The following is an 18,450-nucleotide window of genomic DNA, read 5'->3' as shown; positions in this document are numbered from 1 at the left end:
GTTCTTCAAGAGTTCTTTAGTAAAAGGACCATGAGTTCTACACAGAACCATTTCATGCTTAAATGGTTGGTTGCATGGTGAAATGTTTCTTCAGACTGATGGAAAATGTGTTGTGTTTGGTTCTATGTAACATCAAAAAGGGTTCTCCTATTGTTACAATGTCAAGCTTGTGTACAACAGCAAAAACCTTTTGGTGCTACAAAGAACGATATTCAGAAAGTTTCTGTATAGAACGATCTGCAACACATTCTCCATCAATCTGAAGAACCATTTCACCATGAACTTGCATTTAAACATTAACTGGTTCTATACAGAACCCATGGTTCTAAATCAAAACATTCCTGTTACTGAAGAACCCTTGAAGAACCATCTTTTCTAGAGTGTAGAAGGTTTTTTTTTCGCTAACTCTCTGAGGGAATTTTATTCACATCTTCTTAAAATTCTCATTTAAAGGCTCTTCATATAATGTGATCCTCATTTGTTTCATATCAAAGTGCTCCGTTATCTTCATCACTACTTTCCAAAACCGCTGCAGCAGCTTCAGCGGCTGTAAACTCTCTGCTCGCCATTTCACATGTGTCTCCGAAGTGGACTAGATGAAGAACGAAAGGTTTCCGGCGTGATGGTCAGTTCTTAGTGATTTCCTGAGTATCCATTGGTCAGTTTCACACAGAATGTAGATGAAAACACAAATCCACCAGTTCCACACGGTGAGAGTCAGATGACATGTATCTCAGCCCCTCTTCACAGGCTCATAACTCTGGATGTGAGCCACATATGATCTCCTGATGAGATGGAATGGAAAGGGCGACTCTACAGACTCAGGAAATGTTTGAACTGGATTTCTGTGCTGGATCATCACAAAGATACAGAAACAGATATAGAAACATTAAATTTGACGTGTGGGTGCATTTGTGGACCTTAGAGGGTTGAACTTAAAGAAATAGCAGTACTGAGTGAGGTTGAAAAAAAAAAACCTCTGTCAATCCTGAGATAATAATTTAAAAGTCTGAGGCATTGGGTGGCCAGTTTTTCAGACCACATCATACGTCTTTATCATCTCACACACAGGCTCAAAAAGAACCAAGTAGGTTCTGGGTTCAAATGCAATGTCAATGCAGTATGTTTAGGGTTCAAATGCAATGTCAATATTATACTGATGAAGACATTATGACCACACAGTCCACATTACAACATGTTCTTCTGCACATTGTGTGCAATTACATATTCCCACCAGAGAGGTCTCCAAATCTCCAAAACTTACAGAGTGCATCTTTAATAAGGCCATTCTTCCTGTTTTTTGAATAACGTCATATGTCTTCACCATTGGACACACAGGCTCAAAAAAAAGGTCCAGCTCGATGTTTAGGTCTCAAATGCAATGTCAACATTATACTGATGAAGATATGATGACTGTAGTAGATAAACCACTCGAATCCTCAGAAGACACATCCTTCATGTTCTATTTTGACTGAATTCTCTTTGAATTTTCTTTCAGAGCACTTGCAAACATCGGATTCATCTGCTTGGGGAAGGGGTCCGAAGCACAGTCCACGTTACAAAATGTTCTTCCGCACATTGTGTGCAATTACACATTTCCACCAGAGAGGTCTCCAAATCTCCATAATTTCCATAGTGCAGCTTTAATAAACCCATTCTTCCTGAATGCTGCTACTCTAATAAAGAACTTCTCCTGACGTAGCATGTTATGATTTCTTCTGTTTTCTTCTCTTAAAATTACACCTAAGGGATCCTAAGGTTTAATTTTAAAAGAAAACATAGTTTTAAATACTACTATTTATTTCACTTTAATACACACTCATTGTCAAAAATAGTCTGACCCAGAAGGAAGTGTCAGATTGCAAAGCTATTCGGAAGGAAGATAAAGGTTACCAGAAAATTAAATGATTAAAAATTTAGACTGATGTGGGCAGCATTTACTGAGCTATACATAAAGAAGTAGTGACTCTCAGTATGGCGTTGGGCTGCAGAACTCTCTGCACGCCATTTCACACGTGTCTCCGATGTGGACTATATAAAGAATGAAGGGTTTCCAGCATGATGGTCAGTCCTTAGTGATTTCCTCAGTGTCCATTTGTCAGTTTCCCACAGAATGTAGATGAAAACACAAATCCAGCAGTTTCACATGGTGAGAGTCAGATGACATGTATCTCAGCCCCTCTTCACAGGCTCATAACTCCAGATGTAAGTCACGTATGATCTTGTGATAAGATGGAATGGAAAGAGTGACTCAGGAAACGTTTGAACTGTATTTCTGCACTGGATTGTCAGAAAAAGAGAGAGAAACATACATAGAAACATTGAATTTGACATGCAGGTGCATTCTTGGAGGGTTAAACTTAAAGAAACAGCATTACTGAGTGAGGAGAAAAAAACACGCTCTCTCTCAGTATGGCATTGGGCTGCCTTGTTTGCTAACCAACATGCCAGATGTCTCAGCATGGCGTTGTAGAGTTTTCTAATGGTGTCCTGTGATAATCCATCCCATGTAGCTTTTCCTTCCCCTGCAGATTTTGTGGTAGGGGTGGAGTGTTAATAGCGTGTCCAATAGCATCCCACACATTTTCAATCAGGGATAGGTCTGATGATGTCTTCAAGCCGAGCTCTTGAGACGGCAGCAGTATGTGGACGAGCGTTGTCCTGTTGGAGTAGCTCACTGGAGTGTGTGTTCAGGAAAGGCGGGGCCACTGGCTGCAGGACCTCATTATCATAACGTTGTGCTGTCAAAGTGAATGTATTGAAGACCAAAGGTGATCTGGCATCGTACGAAATTGCACCCCACACCATGACACCAGGCCTTCTGGACGTGTGACACATGACAACAAACCGCTCATCCTGGCGCTCGCTGAATGTCCGCAATCATGGCTGTTGGGCCACTCTGCTCATGTCGAACAATCTGTCGGTTCTCCTCTCCGTGGTTTGTGCAGGTCTCCCAGATTCTTCATGTCGTTGGTGCATGCCTTCTTCTATCCACTGCCACCAACAGCATGCTATAGTACTATCTGAACGACCAATATGGTGCACAATACGTCGATAAGACCATCCCGCTTCCCAGAGCCCTACGATGTGACCCCTCTCAAACTCTTCCAACTTGCTTTCGAACTCTTCTCCAAGGCAGACTTTGCTTGCAAAGGAACAATGGTTCGACCTTATATAGTCAGTCAGGTACGTCTGAGTATGTGCTGATGTGCTAGTATGGGCTAAAAATATAACACAAATGAAAATTCGGACTTACTTTGCTCTGCTTTAAGCTTTAGCTGAGCTATAGCCGCTTTTTTTGCATCTCCTGCAGGAAACTTTTCTTAAATAGGCGAATAGTGTCTTGTAAAATGTCTATCAATGTTCGACTTTTTACGAGTCTGAAATCAGCTTCTCATTCTCCAGCTTCTTGTTCAAAACCTTAAGTGGTGTAGCAGTTACATTCTGGCGTCTCAGGCACCATTTAAGGTGACTTCAGCTTTGTGACTTTTTGGTATTTGATAGACACTCATTGAAGATTAAACGTATCAGGAAACCAGCTGGAGTGATTATAAATGCAAATAAGTCCATTCATCTCCAAATTATCGATATTCATCTCAAATCATTCTCTTTTTGTTAGCTACTAGCTAAGTAAGATTTCTATGGTGACCTGCAGTCTGTGCGCTGATCTTCAGGGTTAAAGGGTCAATTAGCAGTTCTACATTAACTCCAATGTGCAAGGCCGCTTCATTTTCTTGCAAAGGAGGATTTATTATTATTTTTTACCTAAAATCTAGTTCTGCTGTGGAGCCGCAACAGGGCAGTAAAAGAGCTCCACATTGCGCACCCCAGGGTCAGACAGAGCCCAGGTCCACTACTTCTTGTTGCCAAAACAAATAGCATAACATTAACACCACAACAAACATGCCATCATCTTTAGGCTTTTTCTCCTCATCTTCTCTTTTTTCTTCTGTTATTTTTTTTCATGTCTTTTTGAGACATGATTAACAGCGCTTTTTCCCCTCACTCAAGAAGTTGTGACTAACAGAAGTTGTTAGGGGGCCCCCTGGTGGCTGCGGGCCATAAACAGCTGCTTATGTCGCTTGTGGTCAACATTAAGAGCTGGCAACTTTCATTCATAGTTTAGCGATGATCCAGCACAACGTTGTCCTTGAAACGGCAGTGTCGATCACAATTATGATTCTGATGAAAAATCAATAATGTCAACATTATTATGCTCTGTGGGTACACACGCTTCAGCTAACTGTTCTGATTACCAAGAGTAAAGTGCACAAAATAGAATTATAAAGTGCAAAAATAGAATTAAAAAGCTAAAAATTAACTGCTTGGCAAAATGAACATCACTATTTTATGGCCATTAAATATTACATTTTAAATATCATATATATGTGCAACGTACCGGTATAGATGATTTATGGCCCAGCAGTAGGTAATTCCAGCGCCTTCTGTACATGCTTAGCAAATAGCGTTCTATATAGTACTAGAAGGTTCTTTGACTTTTAACAACAGTGGAGCCCTTTTTGGTGTTGCGTAGAACCATTTCTTAAAAGGTTCTCTAAAGAGCCAAATGCAAAAGGTTCTCTGTCATAGCATTTAACCAGAGAAGAACCACTTAACCCTTGTGTGGCGTTGGGGTCTGTAGGACCCATTTTTAATGTTTACCAAAAGAAAAAATCATGCGATTTATTACTATATCAACCTCAGATTCTTGTCCTTTGCTCATTTTCTGTGAAGAACATATAAAATAACCCATTTTCAGTGTCTTCACTCTGTTCATTCCCTACACATTTATATTACACATGAGGTGTTGGGGGAACCCGCGGGGAATAAAAGTGTGGAGGTGCTGTGTCCTTCGCTCTGTTCTCCTCCTACATGGCTGTTAGTGTGTGTGCATCTGTGTGTGCATGTGTTTGTATATGTGTGTGTGTGTGTGAGTGTGAGGGTGGACAACATGGACAGGCTGCTAACAGGCTACAGCTGCTAAAGGAGAACGCTATGCTGGCCACTTGTGATATTTTAAACGTCTGATATTTTTACATAAGTTGTTACGGCTGTATTGATTTAAAAAACAATGATGCGGTGGATCCACCAGACCACTGAGTAACAAACACATCAACACCACACAAGCGTTAAGCATTCAAATGGTAGGTTGAGTTGTCATTGTTCTATGTATGGACATGTGCAAAAGTATGGGCACCCCTAAGCACAATCGCCATTCAAGTGCTGAATTTAACATAAACCATAAGAATGTATCCTTTATGTTTCTCACACTAACAGAAATGATAAATATGTATGATACATTTAATCAATTCATAATAATAATAGAAATTGTGCACTAACATTTGCGGAAAAATAAAATCCAATTTTTTTTTGTTTGTTTTCCTGCGTCATTTGAGGACAGCAACTGCCCTTTACGCTGTGTGAAAATGTCCTGATGGGTTGACCAGTGGCCAACAGAAATGCTTTAAAATCTCTTGGAATTAAATCTCTTGACATTAGCTTACATTAAAAGTGACCGTTATGGAGATAGTTGGGTTTATTAGGACAGAGATAAAAGGTAGAGGGTGTGTTAACTTATTTTCACTTACATCAAATGTGATTTGACTAGGGGAGTTCCAGCTTTTGGATATGACTCTATCATTATAGCCTTTACTAAAGAACCCATTTTTAAGGGTGTATCTAAACGTGGCTGTGCTGCGTCTGATTCAGCCCTGATGAAAACGTTTGGCCTTTTAGTTCTAATAAAGAGCACTTTTTCCTTGTGGGGACAAGAGAAATGTTTCCTCATCTGTAAAATGAATACGTTTTCCATCAGTGACATTTACTTCCTACGAAGAGCTTAATGCATCTCATTATGTTATTCTGTTTGTAGAATGCCATTCGTCAAATGTTGATAAATACTGAAGGAATAAGGAAAACCTATCGACTTCTGCCGGCAACATGGCGCTCGGAGGAAAGCTGATCATCACATTTCTCAAACAGAAAGTAGAGTGACTGAGCAAAGGTGAACATTCATGAAAAGCCTAGTCAGATATATAGAGAACCTGGAATACTGTAATACATCTTAAACACTGAGAGAGAGAGAAAGAGAGAGAGAGAGAGAGAGAGAGAGAGAGAGAGAGAGGGAGGGAGGGAGAGAGTGACAGAGAAAGAAAGGGAAAAAAGAGAGAGGGAGAGAGAGAGAGAGGGAGAGTGACAGAGAGAAAGAGAGGGAAAAAGAAAGGGAGAGAGGGAGAGAAAGAGAGGGAGAGAGGGGGAGAGGGAAAAAGAAAGAGAAAGCAAAAGAGAGAGGTACAGAAGTCCAGAAAGGCCATGAGGTAGTTTTTTTGATATATCAAGTTAATTATCTTGTTATCTCAAGATAACAAAATTGTAAACAAAATAACAAAATTGTTATCTTAAAATAAGTTACTTATCTTGTTATCTCAACATAACAAAAGTTGTTATCTTGAGATAACGAGTTATTTATCTTGTTATCTCAACATAACAAAAGAGGAGGAGAAGAGTGAGTGAGAGGAAGAGAAGGAGAGAGAGAGAGAGAAAGAAAGAAAAAGAGAGAGGGGAAGAGTGAGCGAGAGAAAGAAAGAGAAGGAGAGAGAGAGGGTGAGAGAAAGAAAGAGAAAGAAAGAGGGGAAGAGTGAATGAGAGAAAGAGAAAGAGTGAGGGAGAGAGAGAAAGAAAGAAATACTGTAATACATAAAGACAGAGAGAGGGAGAAGGAGAGGGAGGGAGAGATGGAGAGAGAGAAAGAGAGAGAGAGAGAGAGAGAGAGAGAGAGAGAGAACTAGAACAGCACAAAAACTTGATTTACACATCTACAATAGACACAATGCGTCTCATGATTAAATCTGATGTCAAGTCATTCAGAGTGGTTTGATGTGAAATGGTTCAGATGTCTTTACAGTGGTGCTGATAGGAACCAGGGGTCGCCATGACTACAACACTAATATAGCCATTTTAATTACTATCCAAAACCACCAGTGAACCTACACTGAGTTTATATGGAATATTAATGATGGTGAAACGGTGATAAAACTGATAAAAAATGTTTTCTTTGGGGACTATTTTGCCTCACGACACCCTTCATGTACTTCTCTGCTACAAATGGATTTTAAAAATATGTTTCAGGCCAAAACCGTCCCAAAACTAGTGTGAAATAATAACCTGGGCGTCAGGCAGCTTATTTGTAAAAATGTATTGTTTTAACTTTCTGTGAAGGAGCTTTTAGAGGCATTAAACTCCTCAGACGTCTGGTTCCTATCACCACCACTGTGAACAGTGAGTTTCTCTAAAATGGAGCATTTCAGATTAACTACTCTAAATGACTTTGCTTACATCTCAATGATTTAATCATACCGACATTTGAAAAATGGGAAAAAATCCACTTTAATATGTAGCTTTACTTTACATAGAATACAAATAGACACAGCTCATCCATTCAATCAAACAGAGCAGTTTCTGGACAGTTGGGATCCATAAGTCGCAGCTCTACACACGAGAAACAACCTACAACATCGTATTCATTATTGAGTAGAATAAATAATAAGATCAAATCAATAAATCCCAAACACTTGTCAGCGCCACCTGGTGGCCTGACCCATATATGATTTACAGCCATATAGGCACGTGTATCAGAAAAGGTCAGGCATATATTTCAAAATATCTCTAAATACTGTATATGCTGTGTATATATTTATGTATCAAATGTTGAACATATATGCATGATATATTTATCATATACATATGTCTGATACATGGTTAAGTACACTATATATGTCACCATGTCATCCATTTAATTATATATATTAACATGTAAGGCAACAATATATTCATTTATTTCATGTTTTACTGATTTTATTGTTCATGGTTTTAGTTAAATATCTGTGTTACAGATGTATGTTTTTTGTATGTTCATATGTGGCTGAAATATAAGCACTATATTAGAAAATAGCCAATTTCAAATAAGTTGGTATGTGTCCATATGTGGCAAATATAAGTTGGATATAAGAGAAATCCGTTTATGCTAATGTATGTATGTCATATATTGGCATTAATCAGAAATTCAAATGAGGAACAAACGTCGCCCTCTACTGTTCAAAAGGTGTTATCAATGGATACAAGCTAAACAACATAATTATAGCTGTGTTACCTCCAAATATTCAGCTATACTTTCCATTATATATGATCAAAACGTTAACTGTCGGTTAAAGACGGAAATGCAGCTTTTACGTTTGCTTTCCCATAACGGACTACAAAGTCTGACGCGCTGATGACGTAACTATCATACATCCGGCGTAGCGGCGACTGCTCCCAGCCATGGGATTTGTAGTTCAATTGTAGTTAATGTAGTTCATGGCTCAGCAAAATACTCGTGTGATATTGGATTCATTGTCGCTGTGCTTATGCGGTCGCAAACCGACTGTTTTACTAAAGGTCCAGCTTTAAGCCATTTTAATTCTCAGAACTTTCCAAAATGAAGTCAAAATGTTCTGAACGCGACCAGCAGATGGCGCCGCTCTGCCTCCCTGCAGTAAGAAGCGGTCCTGTTAATAAAATAATAATTTATCAAATATTTATTATAATTGTTAGTCTAAGACTTTAACCAAATATTATTATTATTTTGGTAATAATAATGCTTGCTATTGATTATTGTAATATGTTATGTATATTATGTATGTATAAATAAACAGTTTATATATACACACCGATCAGACATAACATTATGACCACCTCCTTGTTTCTACGCTCATTGTCCACTTTATCAGCTCCACTTACTATATAGGTGCACTTTGTAGTTCTACAGTTACAGACTGTAGTCCATCTGTTTCTCTGCATACTTTGTTAGCCTCCTTTTACCCTGTTCTTCAGTGGTCAGGACCCCCATGGACCCTCACAGAGCAGGTACTATTTGGGTGGTGGGTCATTCTCAGCACTGCAGTAACACTGATGTGGTGGTGGTGTGTTAGTGTGTGTTGCGCTGGTCTGAGTGGATCAGACACAGCAGAGCTGCTGGAGTTTTTAACACTGTGTCCACTCACTGTCCACTCTATTAGACACTCATACCTTGTCAGTCCACCTTGTAGATGTAAAGTCAGAGACGATAGCTCATCTGCTGCTGCACAGTTTGTGTTGGTCATCCTCTAGTCCTTCATCAGTGGTCACAGGACGCTGCCCACAGGACGCTGTTGGCTGGATATTTTTTGGTGGTGGACTATTCTCAGTCCAGCAGTGACACTGAGGTGTTTAAAAACTCCAGCAGCACTGCTGTGTCTGATCCACTCAGACCAGCACAACACACACTAACACACCACCGCCACATCAGTGTTACTGCAGTGTTGAGAATGATCCACCACCCAAATAGTACCTGCTCTGTGAGGGTCCATGGGGGTCCTGACCACTGAAGAACAGGGTAAAAGGGGGCTAACAAAGTATGCAGAGAAACAGATGGACTACAGTCTGTAACTGTAGAACTACAAAGTGCACCTATATAGTAAGTGGAGCTGATAAAATGGACAATGAGCGTAGAAACAAGGAGGTGGTCATAATGTTATGCCTGATTGGTGTATATACACATAGTTAACCATGGAAACATTTCCATGTACAGGAGAAGGAAAACTACATAAATTATTTTTAAAGATATACATAACCAAACTGAGTAATTAGTGAAACAAAATAAGTACAAAAATCTACTATAACAAGTTAAAAAATAATAATAATAACAGAAGAAAAGCCTTGCAGGGTGCTGTGGTGTGTGTACTGCGCATGCGCGCTGGTGCTGTAAGGACACGTGTGTGTTTCGTCTCCCGCTGACAGTCCGGTCCGCAGACATGGAGGAGAAGGTTGATTTGGACCTGGAGGATTTTTCCTCCGAGCCACTTTTTGACTCCTTGGTCAAAGAAATAATAGAGCAAGACCCGACATTCCTAATCGGGATTTTCGTCGCCATAGCAGCTGTTATAATAACAATAGGTAAGCATGCTAAGCTAAAGCTAACGTTAACGTGTATACGTGTTAGTCTGGTTAGCTTAGCAGGCTAACAGGTTCTCTGACAGGAGAGGAGCGCTTAGCCAGTTCACTTATTCTGCTGTTTTCTTTATTCGAGTCTAAAGTTGGCTTTTTTATTCGCCAACCTCTTTCGGTTCCACCTTAAATTGTGCATTAGCAGCAAGTAACTGCTGCACCATTTAAGGCGGAACGCAAAATTCGGAGGAAGCCAACTTCATCCTCTGAAGGTCTGACCTGTTAACCTACTATCAGGAAGCCCCTAAGGTTTCATGGTGATTATTCTTTAAATAAGGTGTGGCGACGAATTAATGTATTGAGACAATGACTTAATATATCAAGGCCACGAGTTATGAAAAACTTAACTTGTCGGAACAATATAATAAGTCGTGGCCTCAATATAGTAATTTGTTATCCCAGTATATTAATTTGTGGCCTCAATATATTCATTTGGGGCCACGCCTTTTAAAAAATATAATCATCGTGTCGCCTTAGAGGCTCTGTAGTTTCATCTCCTTGAGAAGCCAGTTTCATCCTTGTCACCTTTTTGCCAAGTCACACCTGTTTTATTATGGAGTCCCTAAAGTGACGGTGATTATTCTTTAATATAATGAATATATTGAGGCAACAAATTACGAAACTGGGGCCACAGATTACTGGAGGGCCGGTGTCCAGCACAGTTTGGAGGTTTTCCTACTCAAACACACCCACTAAACCTGCCAATTAGCAGAGAAGTGTAATCAGGTGTGTTTGAGCAGGTAAATCACCAAACTGTGCTGGACACCCTCCAGGACTGGAGTTGTGCACCCCTGCCATAAGTTATGAGAAACTTAACTTGTGGACCTTGTATTTTAACTTGTGGCCTGAGTATAGTAACTTGTGGCCCCTGTATTTTAACTTGTGGCCTCAGTATAGTAACTTGTGGCCCCTGCATTTTAATTTGTGGCCTCAGTATAGTAACTTGTGGCCCCTGCATTTTAATTTGTGGCCTCAGTATAGTAATTTGTGGCCTGAGTATAGTAACTTGTGGCCCCTGTATTTTAACTTGTGGCCCCTGCATTTTAATTTGTGGCCTCAGTATAGTAACTTGTGGCCCCTGCATTTTAACTTGTGGCCTGAGTATAGTAACTTGTGGCCCCTGTATTTTAACTTGTGGCCTCAGTATAGTAACTTGTGGCCCCTGCATTTTAATTTGTGGCCTCAGTATAGTAACTTGTGGCCCCTGCATTTTAATTTGTGGCCTCAGTATAGTAACTTGTGGCCCCTGTATTTTAATTTGTGGCCTGAGTATAGTAACTTGTGGCCCCTGTATTTTAACTTGTGGCCCCTGCATTTTAATTTGTGGCCTCAGTATAGTAACTTGTGGCCCCTGCATTTTAACTTGTGGCCTGAGTATAGTAACTTGTGGCCCCTGTATTGTAACCTATGGCCTGAGTATAGTAACCTGTGGCCCCTGTATTTTCATTTGTGGCCTCAGTATAGTAACTTGTGGCCTTAGTATTTTAACTTGTGGCCTCAGTATAGTAACTTGTGGCCCCTGCACTTTAATTTGTGGCCTCAGTATAGTAACTTGTGGCCCCAGTATTTTAATTTGTGGCCTCAATATAGTAATCTGTGGCCAGGCCTTATTAAAACATAATTGCCATTTCACCTTAGAGGCTCTGTAGTTTTACGTCCTTGATAGTTGAATAACGTGGCAAATAAAAATAACCTTTTAAAGCAGCCAGTGTTTGTCGAATAATCAGCTGCTGTGTCTCTACATTTTAGTGTTTTTTAAGTTTTTCATCGGCACCCAAACAAAAAGAAGTAGCATTCTACTGGTGGGTTTGTGTGATGCAGGCAAAACTCTTCTCTTCAGTCGGGTAAGTTGTTTCTCCACTAGTTTTTATATAAAAAAAAATAAAAAAATAAAAATAATAAAACAGGTTTACAGAAGGGCTGAACTGTGTTGGTTTCTCTCTCTCAGCTGCTGACAGGAAGATTCACAAGGACCCAGACGTCCATCAGTGAGAGCAGTGCATCCTACAGGGCAAAAAGTGAGAGGGTAAGAAAATAAGAGTGGAATTACGCTGATTACTGAAGTTCAGGCTAAACACATCTGTTTCTTCATTAGTATCTTGAGTACAAGTTACAAGGAAGTACCACTGATTTTTACATATATATATATATGGTTTTATATATATATATATATATATATATATATATATATATATATATATATATATGGTTAAGATGTAAAAAGAGTCATTCAGAGTGGTTTGGTGTGAAATGCTCTGTTCTAGAGAAATTTACTGAGTCAGAATTGTTTAGAGTGGGGGTGATAGGAACCAGATGTCTGAAGAGTTTAATGCCACCATAAGCTCCCTCACAGAAAATTATTACACTAAATGGATTTGATTATGCGGCTAGATGACTGAGACATTGTTGTACAGTAGTTTTAAGAAGCTTTTGGCCTAAAATATATTTAACAGTTATTTTTTACATTTAAACCATCAGTGGCAGAGGGATGCATGATGGTGTTGTAAGGCAAAACAGTACCCAAACAAGACGTCTTTTACCTTTGACAACATTACATATAAGAACCTGTTTCTATCACCACCAATGTAAAGAAGTCTTTGTCTGTAACTTTCTTTGCAATAAGCCATTTTCACATCAAAGTTCATTTACATCTCAAAGATTGAATTGTACAAAGATTTTGAAAAATTTGTAGAATTCTCCATTTTCATCCATCAGTGTTTTCTCACTACAGTATGCACTTGTATCATACAATCCTTGGGAAACTCTTCAATTCAGAAAAACTACTTGGTACATCCAGCATCTTTCAGCATAGGAAATTAAAAAGCTAAAGCCATGAAGCAAGAAAACTTACACCAAAATAGAATAAAAATAGATGATTTAAAAATAATTAATATATTAAAGAAACACAGTAAGAGAGCAGATCACAATCACAAGCCCCACATCGTGCAAAACCGGATTTTCCTCACTTTTTTTAAATAAGAGTTTATTGTAGTACGTAAACATTGTTAAAGTTTCAAAACATACTATACCGTGCATATATTTATTTATAGAAACAGTCTGTTTTGATTTCACCACGTCTGTGATGTCACAAAAACCATCACGTTCACATATATCCACCTATTCAGCCTACAGCAGTTTAGCCCCGCCCATTCACACTGAAGTTATAAAGCATGTTTTAGCCCAGACTGCTTTTTTAATGAGGTACAGTACAAGGCAGCCAATCAGAACCAAGGTCATTTACATATCAGTCTTAAAAGTAACTAAAAAAACCTGTTTGATTGAAGGGAGTAAAGAGAGGCTGGAAAATTAAATAAGAGGCTTGAGTATCAACAAAGCAGTTGTGGAGCTGAACCAACACAGCAGATTGAAGTTAAACCCTAAAAAGGAATTAGGAGCTAAATGTTAATGAATACAATGAAACTGAAAAAGTATTTACAGAAAATAAGAGATCTGTTGGTTTTTTATTAAATTAATGGAACTGAGTAAGTTTAACTAACCTCTGCCTCTCCTGATGTGCAGGGAACCACCTGGACTCTTGTTGACCTTCCTGGTCATGAAAGTCTGAGACCTCAGTTTGTGGAGAAGTTCAAGGCGTCTGCCAGGTGAGACGGTTACCCTGAAGGTTTGAAGTCCGAGCACGCTGGAGTGTAATCAGTGGTAGCTTCAAATATCCCTAGCTTCAGTGTAGTTTCACTGTGGAATTGAATAGTGATTACAATTGGTCACTACATCTCAATCAGAAATGTAGCTGACCCTGAGTGGCCAGTTAGTAGTTAAGTCAGATACACTTGTCGTATAGGTGCCACTGTTAACGAGTAGCTCATCTGCTGTTGTGCAGTGAATCAGTCCTCCTCTACCCTCCTCTGACCTGAGTAGCCTGCCGCTTTATTACGTGTCTATACATATTTGCAGTTTGAAGGAGTGGGAGCCACAGAGTGCTGCTGGCTTCAAATGTGACTCTGTTTGCAGGGCATGATGAGAAAATTAGCCTGAAGGTTTTTTGCGCATGTCACAAGAAGCCTGTTTAAACCTGCTTAATAACCAACCGGCATAGCTGTCCAGTCTCACAGATAGACTAGGTTAGATAAGAACTGCTGGTTTCCTGTAAGAATGTTTTCACACTCGGACCCAGGACTGCTTGTTCTGAAAGGAAAGGCGCTGTGCACCCAAAAAGTGCTGTTCTTCATCGCTTGAGTGTTTGTTTCCAAGGAAAATAATAAAAAGCACCAACAGATGAAGCTAGTGCCGACCATCTCGCAAACCTGCATGTGGAAAAGTGACTTATGGAATTGCGTGATCGATCCACGCTTTAGATGGAATTCTTGTGTTTGAAGGCAAACCAGCAATAATGAGCCCCTCCCCGAAACGAGCCCAGAATAGACCACTGTAGTCGTGTCGTCATTTTGTAGATGGCGCCATGCTCTTATGCCCATATTAGGAACTCCAGGTCTAAGCCCAATTTCTCTATGGCCAGAATGAATAGGGTTTTTTTGAAAAATTGTCTTTATCACACCCTGTGTTAAATAAAAATGTTCAGAACCCGATACGTTTGACCTGTGAATATTCTTCTCTCGAATATCTCTGGATCCTCTGACTACAGAATGACGCATGACCACAGTGGTCTATTTCTTCTGGGTGCAGATTCACGTATTCCAGACCATCTTTTGTCTTTGTTTATGGTCTCATTTCGCTCTCCAGTGGCATCCCAGAAACTGTCAATACTGAGTTTGGATGCGTGTTTGCAGTGCACTGCCTAGTGTTACTAGCAAATTAGAGGCAAGTGTGCTGATTTTGCGTGTTGGCATTTACTGTTTAAACAGCCGCTCTTCATTGAGTAGCACTGACAGCAAATGAGCGGGCCAGACTAATAAGATCTGCTAGTACTGCTCATACATCAGACATACTTTGTGTGAGGGCTTGGACTATGAAGAAACAGTCTGATTGCTGAATTAAACATCCTGGCTGACTGATGCGAGGAGTAAACAATGTTCGTTTTTTAGTTTATTTCGAATCAGTTGGTTACTGTAGGACCAGGCAGTGGACCATTTACATTATAGCAGTGATGCCAGTTGTGTTGTATTGTGTTAGTACAGTGGTCTCTTTTACATGCTTGAACAGGTTCTTTCCATTTTGATGATGTATGTATAACTCACGGTTGTTATCCTCACGTGTCTAGAGCGCTCATTTTTGTAGTGGACAGTGCAGTCTTCCAGAAAGAGGTGAAGGATGTAGCTGAGTTTCTCTACTCTCTGCTGACGGACGGTGTGGTGATCAAGAATGCCCCGTCACTGCTGATTGCATGCAACAAACAAGGTATGACCCCACTGTTGCACTCACAGAAAGCACAACACTTATATATAACACTTATCATTGTCCATTTTATCAGCTCCACTTACTATATAGGTGCACTTTGTAGTTCTACAATTACAGACTGTAGTCCATCTGTCTCTCTGCATACTTTGTTAGCCCCCTTTTACCCTGTTCTTCAGTGGTCAGGACCCCCATGGACCCTCACAGAGCAGGTACTATTTGTGTGGTGGATCATTCTCAGCACTGCAGTAACACTGATGTAGTGGTGGTGTGTTAGTGTGTGTTGCGCTGGTACGAGTGGATCAGACACCAGAGCTGCTGGAGTTTTTAAACACTGTGTCCACTCTCTGTCCACTCTATTAGACACTCCTACCTTGTAGATTTAAAGTCAGAGACGATAGCTCATCTGCTGCTGCACAGTTTGTGTTGGTCATCCTCTAGTCCTTCATCAGTGGTCACAGGACGCTGCCCACAGGACGCTGTTGGCTGGATATTTTTGGTTGGTGGACTGTTCTTAGTCCAGCAGTGACACTGAGGTGTTTAAAAACTCCAGCAGCACTGCTGTGTCTGATCCTACAAAGTGCACCTATATAGTAAGTGGAGCTGATAAAATGGACAATGAGCGTAGAAACAAGGAGGTGGTCATAATGTTATGCCTGATCGGTGTGTATATATGTATGAAGTGTTGTGCTTTCACTGTGTTTTCATATATATGCTTCATTTGTGCAGCATTGATGGTACAAGTTTGGAGATTATTTTGTGAATGGAAGGCCATTACTGTGGGTCAGATGTTTAGGAATTCAGGGGGCTCAATGAACCTTATAAACTACAGATTGTCCTCTCAAAGTTGCATAAACAAGTTTACATTATACTGATTTGAAAATGATGGTTTCTCTCTATTGTAGATATTACCATGGCAAAGTCGGCCAAACTGATTCAGCAGCAGCTGGAAAAGGAGCTGTGAGTGTCCACTTTTCAAAACACTTCCACTTGCATTACTAATAAACATAATGACCGTAGCATCCAACTGATTGACTGCAGCCAAATTTGAAGAAATTTGAAGAAATTGTTTTATTTTAGTGGTGTGCATTAATTAAAAAAAACAAATTAATCACAATAATAGGTTGTGATTAATCATGATTAATCGTGAAGTTTAAATAATATTTACTTGTATTTTTAGGGGGAGATAAAACAAATAAAAGGATTCATGAATTGTGTGGCAGTGAAAAGGCGTGGCTAAATTGTGCTTCTGATGTGCCAGCATTGCCTTCAGTGTATCTTTGTTACGTTGGACCCGGTTTATCCTTTCAAGAGTTGAATTCCAGCGCGTGGGTACATCCTGGACGGGTGTCTCCTCTTCCTGACCATGAGAGGCTGAACTTTCAGCTTGTCCGACGGTCCGAAGTGCTTTTACGGCACTTGGTTAAAGCATCGACAAACCCGCTGTCATGGAGAGTCACTGTGATGACCCTCTGTATAATGGGGGGTATATATGCTTGAACGGTAGCTTTGTTGCTGCTGCGATCATATTGCGAGTGCTATCTGTTCCCATAGTGGTGACCTGTAGTCGTCCCGTTCCAGAGTGAACTTTAGTTTTATCTAAACTAAATCTGGAAGCTTTTTAAAACGAAACTCATTCGTCATTCAGCACACCAGGGGACGTTTCCTTAGTCATCGTGTTTGTTTGTTTGCACCTTTCAGTAAATTCACGCGGGAATTATGGGAGGAAGTTGGGGTCAAACTTGGTAATATAATTCATTTGCTTAAAGGTTTTAAGATGAATCACGAGCGTTAATGCGTTAACGTTGACAGCCCTATTTTATTTATATATTATGTTTTATGATGGATAATATACTGTAGTCATATTTTGGGTAATTTTCTTGATAAATTATCTGCCTTAAGATTTGATCCCAGATATAAGCCATTCAAAATGCAAGGTTACTAGAACGTCATTCTTAATGTTGTACAGCTTTGTCAGTCATTTTGAAATCATGTACATGTTTTTGGGCTCCTGACATCTCTTAATTTTTTATAGCTTTCCTACAAATTAGTTGAAGATTAGTAGTTGAAGACTAGTAGCTTCAAAAGAGCCATTTTATATATATAAAATGGGGTTTAAACTATGTTTACTTTATTCTTGTTTGAAAAAAATGGCACAGAATGCTGCAGTGGGAACACAATGTATAGTTTCTGTTTAGAAAGAATCAAAATGAAAAATGTTTCTAATATCTGATTCTGTAAAAATGATCCAGAATCATATATTGACCACTTTTCAAATGAGCTGGTTTTGATGTTTATCACATTTGGTTCCAGTCCAAGTCCCTGTTAACTTTCGTACATTCTCCAGCTCAGCATATTTGTAGAGAACTGTTCTTTTAAGGTGCTGATCCTCATTTGTCTTCACAGGAACACTCTGAGGGTGACTCGCTCTGCGGCCCTCAGCTCTCAGGACGGCTCCATCGGGGCTGCGGTGCACCTGGGGAAAAAGGGGAAGGACTTTGAGTTCTCCCAGCTGCCCATGAAGGTGAAGTTTGTGGAGTGCAGCGCCCGCGGCAGCAAGGGGGAAGAGGGGGACGCTGATGTCGAGGCTTTGGAGATGAGTCTGGCCAAGCTGTGAGGGACTGTTTGTTCCTGTTTCATCCCATTCAACAACTCCCTCTTAATGCCTCCGTTTGCATTAAAATTCTTTCCTTGCTTTCTAGTCAGTATTGCTTTTTCATTTTAAAACTTTAGGAGTATGAATGCTTTCTTCCGTTCACACAGGGACAAAGAAACTGACAGTCCATTTGCTCCAAGTTTACTGCAAGATTGATATCCAGGGTATTGGCAAGAGTCCAAGTCTTTGGACTGCTTTTGAGCTCCCCTGTCAGATTATGAACTGTTATTTATTTTTGTGTGCAGATGATGATGCTGGTTGAGGTACAAGACGTTTGTTACATTCATTTGTTTTATCCTGGTCTGCTTTGTGCCTTAGGTCTGAGAGCCAGATGACTGTAGTCTTGGTTGTGTATCAGCTTTAAACAGCCTGTAAATAAATGACTGTTTTGAGATTGCTGCCTCATTAAATTTGTTCAGGGTTTTGCACTGATTTTTCTGGGTTTAATTACATCATAGCCAGCT

The 18,450-nt window shown here is 39.9% G+C and overlaps 1 protein-coding gene across 1 annotated transcript; it reads left to right on the top strand.

Moving 5' to 3' along the window:
• The first annotated feature begins 9,771 nt into the window (after positions 1-9,771).
• Positions 9,772-18,380, top strand: srprb (SRP receptor subunit beta). The gene is made up of 7 exons (XM_036556649.1): positions 9,772-9,969; positions 11,770-11,864; positions 11,969-12,046; positions 13,540-13,622; positions 15,197-15,333; positions 16,236-16,290; positions 17,737-18,380. Exons 1-7 carry the CDS (start codon positions 9,828-9,830, stop codon positions 17,945-17,947), a joined length of 801 nt encoding a protein of 266 aa, XP_036412542.1. The 5' UTR covers positions 9,772-9,827; the 3' UTR covers positions 17,948-18,380.
• Positions 18,381-18,450: the final 70 nt, after the last annotated feature.

This window comes from Colossoma macropomum, unplaced genomic scaffold (genome assembly GCF_904425465.1).
Source record: "Colossoma macropomum unplaced genomic scaffold, Colossoma_macropomum, whole genome shotgun sequence".
NCBI lineage: Eukaryota > Metazoa > Chordata > Actinopteri > Characiformes > Serrasalmidae > Colossoma > Colossoma macropomum.
The sequence above is the reverse complement of the archived record's forward strand: the minus strand, read 5'-3'. Positions and strand labels throughout refer to the sequence as shown.

Bases quoted from the DNA above. Each gene is read 5' to 3' on its own strand.
- srprb (XM_036556649.1), top strand. From the start codon at position 9,828: ATGGAGGAGAAGGTTGATTTGGACCTGGAGGATTTTTCCTCCGAGCCA. The intron at 9,970-11,769 runs GTAAGCATGCTA...TCTACATTTTAG, and splicing joins AGCTGTTATAATAACAATAG to TGTTTTTTAAGTTTTTCATC. The intron at 12,047-13,539 runs GTAAGAAAATAA...CCTGATGTGCAG, and splicing joins ACAGGGCAAAAAGTGAGAGG to GGAACCACCTGGACTCTTGT.